A 17,335-nucleotide genomic window follows, 5' to 3' on the forward strand; every position below is an offset into this window, starting at 1 on the left:
TGTGCCCTAATTATTACTTCAAAGGTGTCACTTCTGATTAAGATTTATTCCTAAATGCAATAATTAAATTCTAAGGCACCTCTGGTTCTTAAGTGCAAAACTTTTAGTTCAAACAAACTATTAAAATTGATGGCAAGCAGGGCATCAGGTAAGGAATTTTCTAATTGGATCTTCTCTACTGATATTCTTTATGTGACAGAACTGACTAAAATATTAAAAAGCAGATATACAGCCTTTGCAAAAAGAATCTTTAAAAGATCACATGTGCATACTCCTGTGTGTGTGTGTGTGTGTGTGTGTGTGTGTGTGTGTGTTAGGGAGAGATAGAGGGAAAGATATAGTGAGAGGGACAGAATCATTGTTTTAATCCTATTAGTTTTTGGCTTAAAATGTACAATATGCCTTCTGAGAATAATTCATCAACATAATTTAAATTGTATTTGTTTTTAAAGTAGAAGAGAAACACTTCTGCAAACATTACTGATGTGACGTTTGGAAGCTAACCAAATAACTGATTTCTACTTTGGCTGGAGAAGAGAAGGGAAAGAAAAGCAGAAAAACTCGCTATTACACAATGGGAGACCTATCTGCATTCAAGATGCTCCTTAGAGATAGGAAATAAACTCTGATTCAGGCTTGTTTTCACCCGTTTTTCTCTCTGTCTTCGGTTACAAAACCAAACCCTCACCACTTCTTTCTCCAGGTTTAGTTCTTCAGCCATCCTCAGGATCTCCTGAGAGGAAGGCTTATTCTGTTCTCCAAAGTGTCTCTCCAGGGCGTCTTTAGCAGCAATACTGGGAGGTGGGGAGTTGGCAGGAAAGAAGAAGGGAGATGATCGAAATCAAGTTAGGTTAAATTTCCTAAACATTAGTATTAGCATTAACGTAAAAAGGAAACCTAGACTCTGCAAACACCTTCCAAGCTCTTCAACAATAATAAATGTGAAGTTTTTTTTGAACATTTAGATGCTTGTCTCATGTAGGCTCCTTTTACCAGAATCACAGGAAGAAATTAAGGAGGGCAACCCAGACATTGTTTACCCACTTTCTGCCACAAGAGGGCACTGACTTACTGAGAAGAAAATAATTCTGTATGCATTTCTAAATGTCCCCCAGAACTCAGGTTATTGAAGTGTTTAGTGCACAACTAACCAACCAAAACAAAACCTGTATTTTAGCAATTCCTCCATGAACCTCATGGAAACTACAAAAAGATAAATGAACAATCTGGCTTGAAATGCTAGAAGTCACTTTGAACTTTAAGCAACTAAAATACTAGTGACCAGTTTTGTTAATTTGTAATAACATAGATAACATATTGACTTCCCTGGTGGTTCAGATGGTAAAGCATCTGCCTACAATGTGGAAGATCCGAGTTCAATCCCTGGGTCGGGAAGATCTCCTGGAGAAGGAAATGGCAACCTACTCCAGTATTCTTGCCTGGAAAATCCCATGGACGGAGGAGCCTGTAGGCTACAGTCCATGGGGTCTTTCCTGAAGCAAGACTTATGTCTAAACCAACAGTAAAAACAGTCATTCTTTTTAGCTGTGACTGTACAGCTTCTGTTTTATCCAAAGCCTGCAGAGCAAAACTGTTCTTAAATCAAACAGTACATATTTTTTCCATCAAATTTTAAATTTCCAGCTGTTTCTCAGCAGTACTTTATTGAATGTTGTGCTTTTTCGCCTATCTTATTTTCTCAATTGGCTCTATTCATTTTCATGTTACATTGAACCTATATTATACTCAAATGCTCATTCCATTTTAAAATATCATTTTCTTCTCCACTAACTTTTAATATCTCAAAAGTATACCTGATAGTTGTTCTCCGTTTCCTTTTTCTTTCATTTGCACCAACTTTCTCATTGTATAAAGCTGTGTTGCGAAAACAGTGAATAATTACAAAAACAAAGCAGGTTTTTTTTCTTAACTATCAGATTTGGATTTAAAGTTTCTTTATAAAACAATACAAAATAGAATTACCATACATTTTTGTTTTAAATTTTGCAGTACACATCATTTTAGATTAAAAGCCCTAGGTTAAAATGTTAACACAGAAAAAAAATACTAACTGTATAAATATTAACAGTTGTCTTTAAATCATACCCTATCTTTGTTGAAACAGTTGCTCTAAACGCTATCAAACCTTGCTCTTTAGCCAGCCTTGACATTAATATAAGTAAATAATTTTATCACATTAAATTGTTCATCTAGCAATTGCTTGTTATTCACTAGAAAGAACGGTGTGTGCGAATGGTCTGGCTACACTTATATTAGGTTATAAAAATGATTCATGAATAATTACTACAGTATATAGCACAGCAGGAAAAAACCTGGATACATTAAAAAGAATCATTTCACCACTTTACACCTTTGCCACATTGTGTAGAAACTTTCCCTATATATTTTATTCTCTGATTATTTACCTTCTCAATACCTTTATTTCTACACTTTCACTGGCCTTGCTTTTCTTTATAGTGTGATGAAACAAGATACTTATTTTTCATGTCAAAGAGAAAAATCAAACCAAACTTCAAACCTCTCACTTTAGCACAAATTCAACCGAGGGAAACCATTGTTTTCAGGTTAAAATATCACTGTTTCCAGAAACACAGCTTTTGTACCTCCTACTTGCTCAGCTTCCTCCAGCCATTTGGATAATATTGCTTTTAGTTTGCATGCATTCTTGAAGCTGAGCTGCAGGTTTTCAAATCGGCAGATAGTTGTTTGACTGAATTCAGAGCCATGCACAGCTGCCAGAGCTTCCCCAACATTTGTCTGGGTGTATCCTGTGAAAGAACAACAAAGGCCATCAGCTTCAGTTTTGCAAGAAACACTGATTTTGGTCCACTATTGTGTAAATGTGTGTATGTATCTTTGTCAACTATTAAATATTGCTTTTAACAATATATTTGTTGGCAATTTAGAATAACAGTAATGTTACTCAGTGTAGAATTGCCTGGTATTTTAAAAAATTCCTTCTAGTTAATAAGTTAATACTTTAGAAGTCAAAAGAATTCAGATAGGAACATCTGCCATTCATATTTAGCCAAACTGGATAAATGTGTTATACATACTTTGCAAAAATATATAAGAAATGTTTCCAGACAATATAGCATAGGTGTAAAGTAGTAAAATGATTCTTTTTAATGCATTCAGTGTGTTTTGTTTTTTTTTTTGCCACTGTGCTATATACTGTAGTAATTATACATGAATCATTTTTATAACCTAATATAAATGTAGCCAGACCATTCTTTGCAACCCCATGGACTATACAGTACATGGAATTCTCCAGGCCAGAATACTGGAGTGGGTAGCTGTTCTCATCTCCAGGGGATCTTGCCAATCCAGGGACTGAACCCAGATCGCTTGCAGAGCAGGCAGATTCTTTACCAGCTGAGCCACTGGGAAGCTGAAGAATACTGGAATGGGTAGCCTATCCCCTCTCCAACGGATCTTCCTGACCCAGGAGTTGAACTGCGATCTCCTGCATTGCAGGTGGATTTTTTACCAGCTGTTCTACCAGGGAATCCTTAACACACACTTTAGAAGACATTTAAATTTTCTCTCTAATCATTATTATTAGGCATCTGTTGAAATATGCTCAAAATCTATAGATATTAAAATATAATATGTAAAATATATGGTGATATATCACAAATATTTTTATCTCAACTGTAAGAGTGAAAAATTCAACATGTTGAAGTTACCAAATAAAACTAAGAACTGTGTTTACTTTCCCTAAAAGCATGTTTATTATGAGACTTTGGTCACACAACATTTTATGTATATCACCAAACATTTATTATACCATTTGGTAATGCTTCTATCTCCAGGCAAAAAGTTTTCATAGATTGTCTCAAACATTCTCAGAATATAAGTTGATAAATGTCATCAATGTAGAATTTGAAACACTCACAGTCATATAAAAAGTAAATTGAAAATAAATGTTATAAAGATGCCTACTGCTGTGTTTATGACAAATAGTAACTACATATTAATTCAGGGCCCAAGGCTATATACCTGTATGCATAAAATGATTACATATGATGCCCATCAATTGATATCATTAAAAGTTACCAATGGCTCAGTCCACAAATGCAGAAGTTTGTACTATGAGTTCAATCCATTAAAAATATATTTCATGCATTTAAATCAAGGTTAATTATTATGATTATTTATATTAAAAACACTTCACCCTAGAAAGCAAGCAAAGGCTATGAACAGATCGCTCACAGAAAAGGAATTACAAATGCCTGTCCAACACATGAAAGAACTTCTTTCACTCTTCACTCATAAGGGAAATTTAAAATGAAACTACTACTTTCATCTAACCGATTTGCAAAGGTCCAAAAGATTAATAGCATCTTTTCCCTTCAATAACTATTTTTTATTCTACATGCCAGTCACTGTTCCAAGTGCTGAGGACATGCCATTAAGGAGAAAGCTAAAGGAAATAAACAAAAAACAAAAAACTTCTGCCTTAACAGAATTCATATTCTGAAGAGTGGCAAAGGAGATACTCATGGTGGCAATAAGACTTGTTAGAACTTACACAGAGACCAATTTGACATCTATTGAAATTACAAATACACGTACTCTTCAATCAAGCAATTTTGCTTTTAACAAAATTTCCCTACACATATATTTTTATAGGTGCAAAATGCTATTTATGAAGTTAATCATTGCATCATTGTCTTCAGTCAATAGGAGACTGGTAATATATTCATAAAATGGAATTGAGAGATGCATTAAAAAGAAGAATTCTCTAAAAAACTAATACTGAAAGCTCTCCAAAATAGTCAAATGAAAAATGTCTATATGAAGAAATAAATGAATTGGCTTATATGAATATGCATAGAATAGAAGGATACACAGAAACTAATAACATTGATAAACAGGAAGGATAAGCAGAGGGATACAATTCACACAGCTTTTTAGCCTTTGAATCACACAAAGGTATTAATTCAAATAAAACAAAGGTATTTCTGAACTTATGTTTGAAAAAAAGACCATTAATTTAGAAATCTATACATTTTGGCTGCTAAGAATTTAGAAGGAAATGAAGGTTTCTGTAGGTTTTCATAATTCAAGTAACTTACATCCACAGTAGAGATGTAGAATGAGAATTGTCTTGGATTTCTGAGCAGCGTGTAAGACACGAAACAGTAATAGCATAAGACTTTGCAGATGGGGTTGTGTGTCCCACAGCTGTTAACAAGCACCTACCTAGCTTAATTCTTCTCACTTTAAACTCATTGGCAAACTTTTCAAGTTCTCGGATTTCTGGAGAATCCATGTCTATTGGCTCTTCGATCAATTTGCTTTTCCGCCTGAGCTCCTGCTTGAAATCAGCGGCTGTGGGATCCTCTGAAAGGAGAGGCTGATGCATGGGAGGAAAACCATGACTCAGCGTGTGGTCAGGAAACTTATAAAGACAAGGGGTTAAGCTCCCTGTAACAACAAGAAAAGGACCATTTGTAATTATCCCTCATTTTGATACATGGAAGATTTTGGCCCATCAGATTGTTCTGTGAAGGCCAGTCTCAGTTCTAAAAGGTTACCTGACATTCGGTTTTCTGAAGCAGAAGTCAGTGTAGCTTAGTATATATGGGATCATTTTTTTCCACCTTCCTGGGAGTAGCGAAAACAAAGATAATGCAAAGCAAAGGAAAGAACCAGGGACTTGCAAATAATTTAAATAGAAATAAGCAAAAAAAAAGTGTGAGTTTTCCATCAATGTTTTTCTCTTAAAAGACATCTAGGGACTTCCCTTGCGGTCCGGTGGTTAAGACTTCATCCTTCCAGTAGAGGCGGTCTGGGTTTGGTTCCTGGTTATGGAATTCAGCCTGGCTCCCCAAAAACAAACAAACAAAAATCTATTCATCTGTTATTGTGAATCTGAGGTTCAACTCTACCAGAATGTATATTTTGATCTCTATTTTCTTAATTATAATCGAGGTGTATGTTAAGTGCTATGCTGGGAAATTTTTATAGCATTGAAAAATTGATATTACAGCATTAAGAAATCCAATGTTTTATCAGTAAATGCTTAATTTAGTAAAGGCAGGTAAAAAGAAAATTATGAGAACACAAAATACATTAATAAGGTTTAAATAGATTTAATGGTAATGATGGATGTTGACAAAAAGTAACTTTTAAAGATCTATTAGAAGGTCAGCAACAAGATTCTTGCAAAACATATACTGTGATGGAATCATTTCTTCATTACTATTTAAGAAGAGAAAGTAAGTGTCAAGGAAGGGTGCAATTCTAGATATGATACATAATCCCCCATAAATGATGAAGCACTGAATCCATTGAGTTAGTTAAATGAGAAATCTCAAAAAACTACATGATTTAATTGTTTAATTGCTTCTAGATTTCATTCTTCACTTGGAAAGAAGAGACTGCCTCAGTCACGGAATATGGGTGACAGGATGGTATAAACCAAATTCCCACACATTTTATTTCTGTTTTCTTCAGCAGTATATTACATTTTTATTCCTAAGGATTTCACTTTATATTAAATGACATGGGTATAACTAAGACATTTTGATATAAATAAAATATTCAATAATTAATCATTTTTCTTATGAGTATAAATTAAATATAAATGGCTATAGAATATAGGCAGTAATCATTCTTAGAAACGTACTAAAAAATACATCAGTTTTATGCTATTTATAATTTCTCTATAAATACAGTCAGAAATCAGACATGAGTAATAGTGTATTTTGCCAGAATATATAAATCTTAAATTAATATATCAATATGTAATGAGCAAAGAATATTGCAAGTCAATAAATTGTTGGCTCATATTATTTATATGAGAAAATATAATTTTGAAGTGTACCCCTATCCAGTAGACTTATTATTTTTCTGAAACAAAATACATACAAGTGAGAAATTAAGCAAAATATCATAAAATAAGTTTAGCTGTTTCATGGATATAAAAAATGTACAAAAAGAAACTATTTCTGTCTAAAGCAATTCATATTACTTTCAAAAATCAAAACTATCCAGTTTTTTGTTGTTGTTGTTGTTAATCATCCACTTTTTGCTTTAGTGGGTGGTACATTGAATAGACCAGATAAAATTTTAAAAAACAATTTTATCAATTTTTAATTTATTACAAAATTCAATTTTTAAAATGTTTGTTACATTTTAACAAAGCTTATTTTTGGCCTAATATTAGTTTTAGATTTCTACTAGTTAAGTAAAATACTAGTACATAAAAAAATTTATCACCTTTATGTTACATTTACTTAATATTTATCTGAGGACTTTTGCTTTATTTTCAGAGGAAAAAAATGTGTATTTTTTAAATCCACAATTTAAAATCCATATAAAAACAAATAACTTTCCTTGGGTGCTAAGATGAATTCACTATACAATTGAAACTAGAAATGAAGCCCAGTGAACACTGCAATAAGCCACATCAATAATCAGTTCATTTTTCAGGTAATCTGTACTCAGGGAAATCAAATGGCTCAAGGATTCTGCATCTTAAATATATTTGGCCACATCAAACAAATGCTTTCAAACAAAAGATGCTTTCAAACAAAAGATGCTTTCAAACAAAAGATGCTTTCAAACAAAAGTATTATAAGTATTTACTAAAATATTGCAAGTGTGCCATCTCTATTTATGGAAAGATTTAAAGCTAGTGTATACATTATAAATACTCTGGAGAAATGGACATTCAGAAAATAAATTTGAACATGAGTCTATAAAGAGTACACAAGAAATACCATGTTCAAAAGTTTGGCACCCAGAGGAGAAAGGAAAACAGTGTGTGCTGCGTTATTTTCCATTAACTGAAAGCATCCACAATTATCCACAGGGACACAGTTTTCCTGAAGCTAATGTTAAACAGAAATTTGAGACAGTCACAAGCACAGTCAGACAAACTGATTTCTATTATATGATCCTATATTTGGGGGAAAATGGGGTTTGATTGGTATTGTATATGTGACAAGGTATTTTAAAAGGTTTTTCTAAAGCCTGGAATATTAAGAAGTCGGGGTTTGAGCACAGAGAGAAAAGATGCAGAAAGTTGTGTGCCGCAGAAGTTTCATGAATATTTTCCAAAACACTGATAAACCAAACTTGTCTATAAGCCTAGAACAAGTGCACACCTAAATAGCTTGGAAGGGTTTGTACATTCTTTACAGTCCAAGATGGATTTCCACTCTGCAGATTAATCCTCCATAGCCTCTCTGAACTGCTCTGCATGGACTTCTGGACAGCAGAGGAGGGAGACGAACAGAGGTTCAGTCTTTAAAAGCAGATTATGGGAAGCTGAGGTCCAGCGCGCCTTACAGGCACCTGATTCAAGGTCCCATGATACGGGACAGACTGCTTTTCTGCAGCACGTGGCTCAGCTAGATGCTAACTGACAACATCTCTGAGGTTGTGGGCTAGAAGCTTTAAAAGAGCAGACAGGGGAAGCAGAAGGATGCAGTAAAATACCCCCACCTTGCTGTAGATATGCACAGCAAAGTTCATTTGAATATTTCCATTTATTTTCTTTTTTTACGTTCATGCATGACAATGTGAAACAAATCATAAATTTGAATTGTGATTTTTTTCTCGTTTGTGCATTGCTCTATCCTATCCACATATAAATAGGTCTTCTGCCTAGTTCTGTAAATTAGGTTGATTTGGAGCACAGCCATGGCCATTTGATTACAGATTGCCTGTGGCGGCTTTTGAGTTGTGAAGTTGAGACAGATGCTACATAATTTAAGGAAAATACACAGTGTCCATGCTACTGCAGGCGCCTTTCATGATCCAGAGGCAAAAGATGGTCAGAATTACTTCTTCCCTTAGTGTCAACACATCCAGAATAAGTGAGGCAAAAATGAAACTAAATAAAACAAAAAAGAAAAAAGGAAAGAGAAAAAAGACAAGAATGAAGAGATGGCCTCCAAAGTAGACTGTTTTCCTATGTAAATGTGAAACATATTTCTGGTACCTTTTGTCCTAGCCCAGGTGCAAAAGACACTTTTCAGCTATACTCATCCTTTATTCGTATTATCTACATCTCATTAAAAAAGAGCATTCATCTCCTTGAATAATTTTCCAACATCAGCTATTTTGCTTTCCTCTTAAGATCAATTTTTAATCAAGGACTCTTACTGCACATCTTGGGTGGCCATTATGACACATAACCTTGCTGGGTTTAGCCATCATTACAATGTAGCTGATTGGCCCAGTTTACACAGGATAGTGGACAAGGTACACAGCTCATTAAGTTTGCTTTCCAACTTTCACCCAGCTTTACAAATGAGAACAGACACCACCTTGTATACCCAGAAATCAGAATTTTGAAAGGTTTTTGTTATTAGTTTTCTTTTGTGTTTATCTAGAAGAGATTTTTGAATAGTATTTGTAATTCCCTCTTTCCTATTGTAGGCTGTTGAATTATTTAAGTACTTAGGAGAGAAGAGACAGAAGAAGAAATTTAACTACGAATGTATCTGAAGAGAAGATCAAGGAGAAAACCAGGCTGAGTTGGTAGAAAGCTGCCACAACTCAACTCCGATAGAACTATGTATGGTACCCATCTCAACTTGGATGCGAAGAGACTAACACTTTGAGATGCACACTTGAACGAGGTTTATAATTAGTTCCTGGTGTGGCTTATTCATTTCACCCCACCAATCATTCTCTTTGATATCCCCACACCTGGACTATGAGGCACAGAGGATTCATCTGATGATTAGAATCCTTCCTACCAACCTTAGCTTAAGATATGAGCTGTAGCTCTTGCTTTCCAGTGGGTTATTAACTTAATGAAATGCTCAGACTAAATATAAGCACCAGAGTATAGGGATAAAATAACCATATTCAAATAAAGCAATTTCACACCCTTTGAAATATGGCTCTTTCTGCAGCTTCTCTTTTGTATGGAGTATGTGACAATGCACCTTTGTTGTTGGTGATTAGACGCTTCTGTGGATTGTGTGGAAGTGGCTGATTTGATGAATGCCTGAGACTTCTCAGAAAATTCAAATGACATTACCAGGTTTCTCTTGTGTATTTTAAACCTTTTCTGAATTCCTGAATACTTCTGAATCCCTGTGTTTTATAACTCAATTTGTGTAGCTTCTCTGGGGATGACAGCGGAAAGGTTCAGATTCTCTGAGATTTAATCTGCCGTGATGCAAAGGCTAATACTGAATATATGTCAAAATAGTGACATTGTAACAAATTACAAAGCACATCACATTTTAATGATCTCCCTCTCAAAAATATTCAAATATAATCTCTATGCTTGCCATGGTGAATTTTTCTTTCAGCGACAAAATATATGTAATTTTGGTTTAAGACTACAGCGATACCTCCAAAGCTTAGGACATCAATTTTTTTTTGTTGTTTGTCATTATCACCAACCAGGGCTTTGAATCATTTTAAGAGGTTTTGACCTCTCCTTTTTAACTTTTAATGAAGATGAGAGTTTGCTGAGCGCCTGCTGAGGAAACCTGGACCAGCACAACCTGAGTTGCCTGTGGACTCTCATTGTGAACCTGGGTTTGTTATCTGCAACCCTGGAAACGGGAGGGATGTCAGATTTCTCAGGCCAGCTGTGAACTCAGCAGCTTCTACCTAGATCTGGTGTTCTACCTAGATCTCACAGTGTTTGGTCTGGGTGCTAACCTCCACTCATTGCTGCCCCTTGCGGGGTGCAGAGATGACTTAATTTGCACCGGGGCTCCTAGGAATTACTGTGAAGGAACAGCAAGGACTCTCTCCTCCAAGAAAGAGTAGCGCATGTCTATGAACTCGTCATTTCTTGTCTCTGTAATCCAAGTGTGGTGGAGGCCACAGAAAGCATTTGACCAGCAGCGCTAGTGGCTAAATGCACATTATTCTACTATTTTTATAATGAAAGTAGTTCATCTTCAATGAGAGATCCTCTCATTAACCATGGATACTGATTAACAGCTAAGTACGCGAATCATAAATGGTCCGTTTTCACAGAGGAAGAAAAATATGACTTTCCTTATTTTTTAATTATTGAAGAGAGACATTAGGATTTAAAGGTAACCATTAAGAACATCAGTTTTCACTTCATCATAAAGGTGAGGATATGAGTTTGTTCAGAATGCTTTCTAACAGAATGTAGGGAAAGCTAATTTGTTCTGGAATATATCATTTTAAAGTTTTAATGTTTTATTTAGTGTTAATCTGAGAAATTTTTAGAAATTAAAGGTTGGTGAACTAAATTCTTTGTTCAATTCAATTTCAAATTTATAGGTATAAATCTATGTTTGATTTTTTAAATTACCTACTTAGATAACAACTATCACAGAAGCATGCACACACACATTTATATTTTTCACATAGAACATTAGTAGTTTATTGTCACTGAAATTATTTCTTGCTGCATAAATAAAAGATTAAGAGATTTCTAAATAATTTCTGTGCACAAAAAAATTACTGTTTAGCCATAGTCTAAAATTAAGTCATAAATTTTGTGATGAGTGGATCTCTTAGGCCAGATTTTCTTTTCCTTAAGAAATTTGCTAACAATACCTTCATTTAAGTGTCAACAAACAAGATAGTTTATCTTGATCTAGTGATGCTTTCTTTATCCAGAGGGAAATAAGTAGGTAACTTATACTATTTCAATCTTATCCAAGACTCAGAGCATCTCAGACAGGGCTGCCAAAGATTCAACTATTGCTAAAGCAGCTGCAAATCTCTCTTAGCCTTCAATGTCTTATTTATCTTTATAGACCAAATGGCCAAAAGAAATACTGTGATGAGGAAAATGCTCTATAAGTTAGTCTGTCTGCTTTGGTAGCCACAAAAGATTATTAAACACTTTCCTGTTTTATTTTAAATTCAGGAACCGAAGGAACAGCAAAAATCTCAAGGGAAATGATGACTATTAAGTTCCGTACCTCATAATCATTAACCCTGTTGGTATGGAGGCGGGCAATGGAGTGGTCATTTAAAGATTTTGCTGACTTGCTTACTGTTGGCAACTGAGGAATTTTAAATCTGACCTTATTTTAGTTAATTTACTTTTAAATTTAAATAGTTACATAAAGCTATCTTATTATTACTGGAGGCAAGCCCACCAATGGCATAAAAAAGTGACAATTAGCAGTTTGGCAACAGAGAATTAGAATAAAAATCATACAAAGCAAACACAGGAGTTAAGAAGCATAGCAGTTCATTTCAGACTTGTGGAGAACAGCAGTGATCAGGTATAACCATTATGATCTCTGAAGGTGTCACAGATCAGGGACCATTATAGTAAGTGGTGGATTTAGCAGCAATTTCTAAAGTTAGGAGATCTGAATTTCATGATACACTCTGGTCAAGATTCCCTTTGACCCAGAAAATGCATCCAAGCGTCCCCAAACTCAACCTTACATGTAAAGACAATTTTTCTTACCTGCCATCACGCCATAGGTCGATGACTGGTTTCCATAATGACAGGAAGGAACAGAATAATGAAGTCCTGTTGCTGTGTTTCCCAATGTTGCCACCACAAAACATGTGCACAAACATTTAGGAGTTTGGATCAAAGACAAAATAGACGGGACTGGTAAGAAAATGTATGAGGATTCAAGACACATTCGTTTCATTTCAAAAGTACACATTTATGCTATTCTTAAAGTTACATGCCAATAATTTGTTCTCATTTGGGGGCAGTTCTCTGCTGAGTATGCTAAAACTAGGGGTTGAAAATTTTCCCAAGTAATGAGTTCATGAATCATCACAGTGGACTAAAGCCTTCATTAATTATATCCAGTGCTCTGGGTTGGCGTGACTGACCAGTTTTAACCTTGGTGGGCTACAGTCCATGAGGTTGCCAAGTGTCGGACATGACTGAGTAAGCACACGCACATTACCAGAAGCTGCAGAATTTTTGCAGGTTTCACCCAATGTAGACATTGCAAAGAACTGACCAGAGGACAGTCTTAAAATTCTCATATAACATGGTACTATAAAATTGTCTCTTTCTGGAGCAATGAATTGAGAAATCAACTCTTCATCTGTCTTTACTTTTACTTCTGCTTATTCACCTAACAAATTTCTTCCATCAAAGAGGAAGTGGCAGAGCCACTAGCCTTTTATTGGGTATGATCATAAAACTCCATTAAATTCAGAGGCTTACAAAAACTCTGTGACAATGTACAATGTATTTAGGCTGATACTGAAACCATGAGCTTATAGATTTTCTGCATGCACACAATTAATTGAATAATTCTAATGATGAAGCTGGTCAAACTAGAGGTTTATAAAGGTTGAATCCAGCATATAATTTAACTTCATTTGGGCTTCCCTGGTGGCTCAGAGGTTAAAGCATCTGCCTGCAATGCGGGAGACGTGGGTTTGATTCCTGGGTAGGGTAAGATAAGATCCCCTGGAGAAGGAAATGGCAACCCACTCCAGTATTCTTGCCTGGAGAACCCCATGGACGGAGGAGCCTGGTGGGCTATATATAGTTCACGGGGTCGAAAAGAGTCGGACACGACTGAGCGACTTAAAAAATAAATAAATAAATAAATAAATAGCTACAAGTATCACTGAATTGAGGTGTACTTTGAAATTAAATTTGAATTATTTAACTTTTATCCAGCTTTCAGCTTGAATCACAATGAACTACTAACAATAAAATCACTAATCAATGTTTTCTTATGTATCTTATTTTTTACTTTTCCCCATTATATCCTGAATAGAGTGGTGGATTTTCAAAAATGTAATTGTATCTTCTTGAATAATATGATATTAGAAGATATTTATAGTCCTTTTTGAAAATATGTAGTCTATCAATTAAAGACATAAAGTAAAACATTTTCTCTAACTATAACTCATTTTTAATATTTTAAAGTATCTGTATAAATTTTCATTTTACAACTGACACATAGAACTGAAGTCATTTTGTGTTATAATGATTTCTACGCATTCCAAAACTAAACAAACATGAAACGCATTGAATATCCAACTGCTTCTCTCATTATGCTGCTGCTGCTGCTAAGTCGCTTCAGTCATGTCCGACTCTGTGCGACCCCATAGACGGCAGCCCACCAGGCTCCCCCGTCCCTGGGATTCTCCAGGCAAGAACACTGGAGTGTGTTGCCATTTCCCCCTCATTATAATCATTTCTAATTCTTTACCTAGACAATTAGATCTATATGATTACAATTTGATGGAGAAATTATAAAATCAATGCTATTGCTATTTAAAACAATAACAATAGACATTTAGGACATTTTTACTAATTATGATTTTTTTTACTTCCAAGGTTTAAATTCCTTTTGTTTTGCTGATTTGGGGAAGTTGTATAAATGAGAAACTAATTTACTAGATACACTATTTATTTAATTTTATTTATTTTAAAGTAAATAGGGTTTTGAGCTTAAACCTGCTTAATTTTAACCTCAATTCCAATTTTTATTCTAGCCAAATACTATCCACATACAGTATATTATGCAAACAATGCATTATCCGTCTCATTCTCAATCTATTTAAATGTCCATTATTTAAAATACACAATTAGCTATGTGATAATTGTATGGGAAGACTCCAGGAGATAGGGAAGGACAGGGAGGTCTGGCATGCTGCAGTCCATGGGGTTGTAAAGAGTTGGACATGACTTAACAACTGAACAATACAACAATATGTGATAATTGTTTAAATTTACTCATACCACACCTCTTCGTAAAAATACTTTATTACAATTTTTTAAAACCATGTTTGAGGATATTTGCATCAATATATGTTTAATTAAATTCTGAGACTCTTCAGTAGATAAAAAACATCTCTATATTAGTAATTTTCCCAAAATCTAGATATATGATCTTCAGATACTTGAAAATTCTGTTGAAGATTAATACCAAACTTACACACAACTTTCAAAGCTGCTTAATTTTAACAAAATATAAGGCTAAAATATTTTAAATTGGCATATAAATGTATCAACTCAAATTGATTTTTAAATTTATAAAATTTAGTTCATATTTAGATTGCTTTACAAGTGAAAAGTGTTATTTAACAGACATTTACCCAAGACATTGTTTATTAATCAAAACCCTTTGTCACTGAGTAAAAAGTGGACACATTAACAAAACATACTTATTTGCTTGGTTGTGTTTGAGACAATATATTTGAATTAATTTTAAGTTTCATCTACGAACGTTATATAAGAAAATATAAAAGCTTGGTTAATGGTTGAAATCTCTTCAGAACTAAATTTTGAAAAAATTCAAATCAGTTCATGGGTTCTAAATATTATATTGCCTCTAGCCTAGATGAGAGAGGAGTTTGGGTATAAATGGATATAGTATATGTCTGGCTGAATTCCTCTGCTATCCATCTGAAAATATCAAAACATTGCTAACCGGCTGTACTCCAATATAAAATAAAAAGTTTTAAAAATAAACAAATAAATATTATACTGCCTCTAGACTTGATTTCTGAGTTTTTAGTTATTCTAAAGAAGTTAAGTGTATTTAAAGTGAAAGTGTTAGTCGTTCAACTGTGTCCGACTCTTTGCGACCCCATGGACTGTAACCTGCCAGGCTCCTCTGTCCTTGGACTTCTCCAGGCAAGAATAGTGGAGTGGGTTGCCATTCCCTTCTCCATGGGATCTTCCTGGCCCAGGGATCAGACCTGGGTCTCCTGCATTGTAGGCAGATTCTTTACCATCTGAGTCAAGTGTATTTAAACATCTAATTATTTTATTCTTTGAAACCCACTGTTGTTGGTATTAGGAATCATTCAGTTGTGTTTACCATGAGGTGTACTGCAGTTTTTAGACATGGTAATAAATGTAATCTAAAAACCAAATAAATCTCTAAGATGAAAAAAAAATCACCTTTTAAATTATTTTACATTATTTCTTTAGTTTTACTCTTTATCCATATATATTTGCATAGAAATAGTTTTCAGACTCACTGTTTACTTATATAGAAGACAGATATTTATAATAAAATCAACAATACTTGAAATTACTACACTTACTAATATTTCTTGAATATTTTCTTAGGCATTTTGGCTTCTTTAATATCCTGAATATTTAACTTAATACACATTAAATTTTTTTTTTTAATGAGATTCCAAACTAACAAGATTCAAAGCACCCCTCCTGACATCTTAAGGCGCAGCCGCATGTAGACCGTTATAAAGTTAGTACCTGTGGACATCACGTTGGTGGCGTGGTTGGAGACCGGTAGGCACTCCGCAGCACTGGGATGCATTATCAGAGGCAGAGTTGCAGAAGACTCAGAATTCAGAGGAATAAAGGTATCAGTCGAAGTAAAAGGTTGGCAACTCATTCCCACAAAAGAATAGAAAACGGAGAAGAGGTGCCACTCCTCAAGTCAGTTTTATTATATTACCATCTCAAAGGGCCGTTTCAAATCTCACTACCTGCATATATACATCAGGGAGGCTCTGAAGCACCAAGAGAGCGCATGCTGGTATTTATACTGCAGGGAAATCCCTTTATACATGTTAATCATCTTTTCCCAGGGGTATTGCTTTATCAATCTGGACAGTCTTCCTTCTTACCCAAACACAATCCATGCCCAAGAGGGGAAGCTGGTTCTTGGGTAGGGAATGAAGGCAAAGGAGAAATCTGAAACTTAATTTGACGACTTCAGTGATTCAGACCTTTTAGAAAGGAATCAAGAACTTAAAAATTAAAAAGTGTCCCTCAAAGAAATAATGCTGCAATGAATTGAAAGATACCGGGTGCCTCTTTGCTACGAACACAATGACGAATGTATATGTATGAGATTTGTTTTTTCCTTTTTTCTGATGACTTCTTTAAATCTGAAAAATAATATAAAAGTACAGGACACAATTTTAAGAAGCAGAGTCTTTAAAAAGAAGCATAGAAGACTAAATGGGAGAATGACTATATTACTGACTACTGATTCATACACAATGCAATCCTGAAAAACTGTAAGAACAATTGAACTTTTCCTATATCATAAATAGGAAATGATAAAATATTAAAGTTGGAGTCATTGGTAGACAAGATGAACATGAGCGACAGTATCTCTCTCTTGATTTCAATTTGCTCAACCAGATGTACTCACTTAGTGAACTCTTACTAGATGGCAACACTGTTCTAGTCACTTTCCACAGTTAAGTCAGCAAATTTCACAGCATCTTTGGGAGATCTGTACCATTCTCACTGAGCTTAATTCTGCCAGATCTTCTGATCTTAGCCATTCTGCTCCAGAATCTTCAATGGGCACAAACTTTCCACACAAAGTATATCGACATTATAAGACTATGAAAAAAAAATACTATAAATAATTGTTTTGATGATAATTATCTGTATGACAATTTCACAATG

The 17,335-nt window shown here is 34.5% G+C and overlaps 1 protein-coding gene across 2 annotated transcripts; it reads right to left on the reverse strand.

The window, feature by feature from the left end:
• On the reverse strand, nt 349-16,426 carry POU1F1 (POU class 1 homeobox 1). Of its 2 annotated transcripts, none has more exons than XM_005674793.2 (6): nt 16,163-16,426; nt 12,416-12,565; nt 5,230-5,454; nt 2,625-2,789; nt 1,815-1,875; nt 349-794 (listed from the first exon to the last, which is right to left on the reverse strand). In XM_005674793.2, the coding sequence occupies exons 1-6, from the start codon at nt 16,302-16,304 to the stop codon at nt 584-586; spliced, it is 954 nt and encodes a 317-aa protein (XP_005674850.1). In that variant the 5' UTR covers nt 16,305-16,426; the 3' UTR covers nt 349-583.

This window comes from Capra hircus, chromosome 1, assembly GCF_001704415.2.
Source record: "Capra hircus breed San Clemente chromosome 1, ASM170441v1, whole genome shotgun sequence".
Taxonomy (NCBI): Eukaryota; Metazoa; Chordata; class Mammalia; order Artiodactyla; family Bovidae; genus Capra; species Capra hircus.

Excerpts from the sequence above, each read along its gene's own strand:
- POU1F1 (XM_005674793.2), bottom strand. The coding sequence starts at position 16,304 with ATGAGTTGCCAACCTTTTACTTCGACTGATACCTTTATTCCTCTGAAT. Across the intron at positions 5,455-12,415 it reads GACCTATGGCGTGATGGCAG|GGAGCTTAACCCCTTGTCTT; the intron begins GTAAGAAAAATT and ends TTGTTGTTACAG. Across the intron at positions 2,790-5,229 it reads AGTGAGAAGAATTAAGCTAG|GATACACCCAGACAAATGTT; the intron begins GTAGGTGCTTGT and ends GTTCTTTCACAG.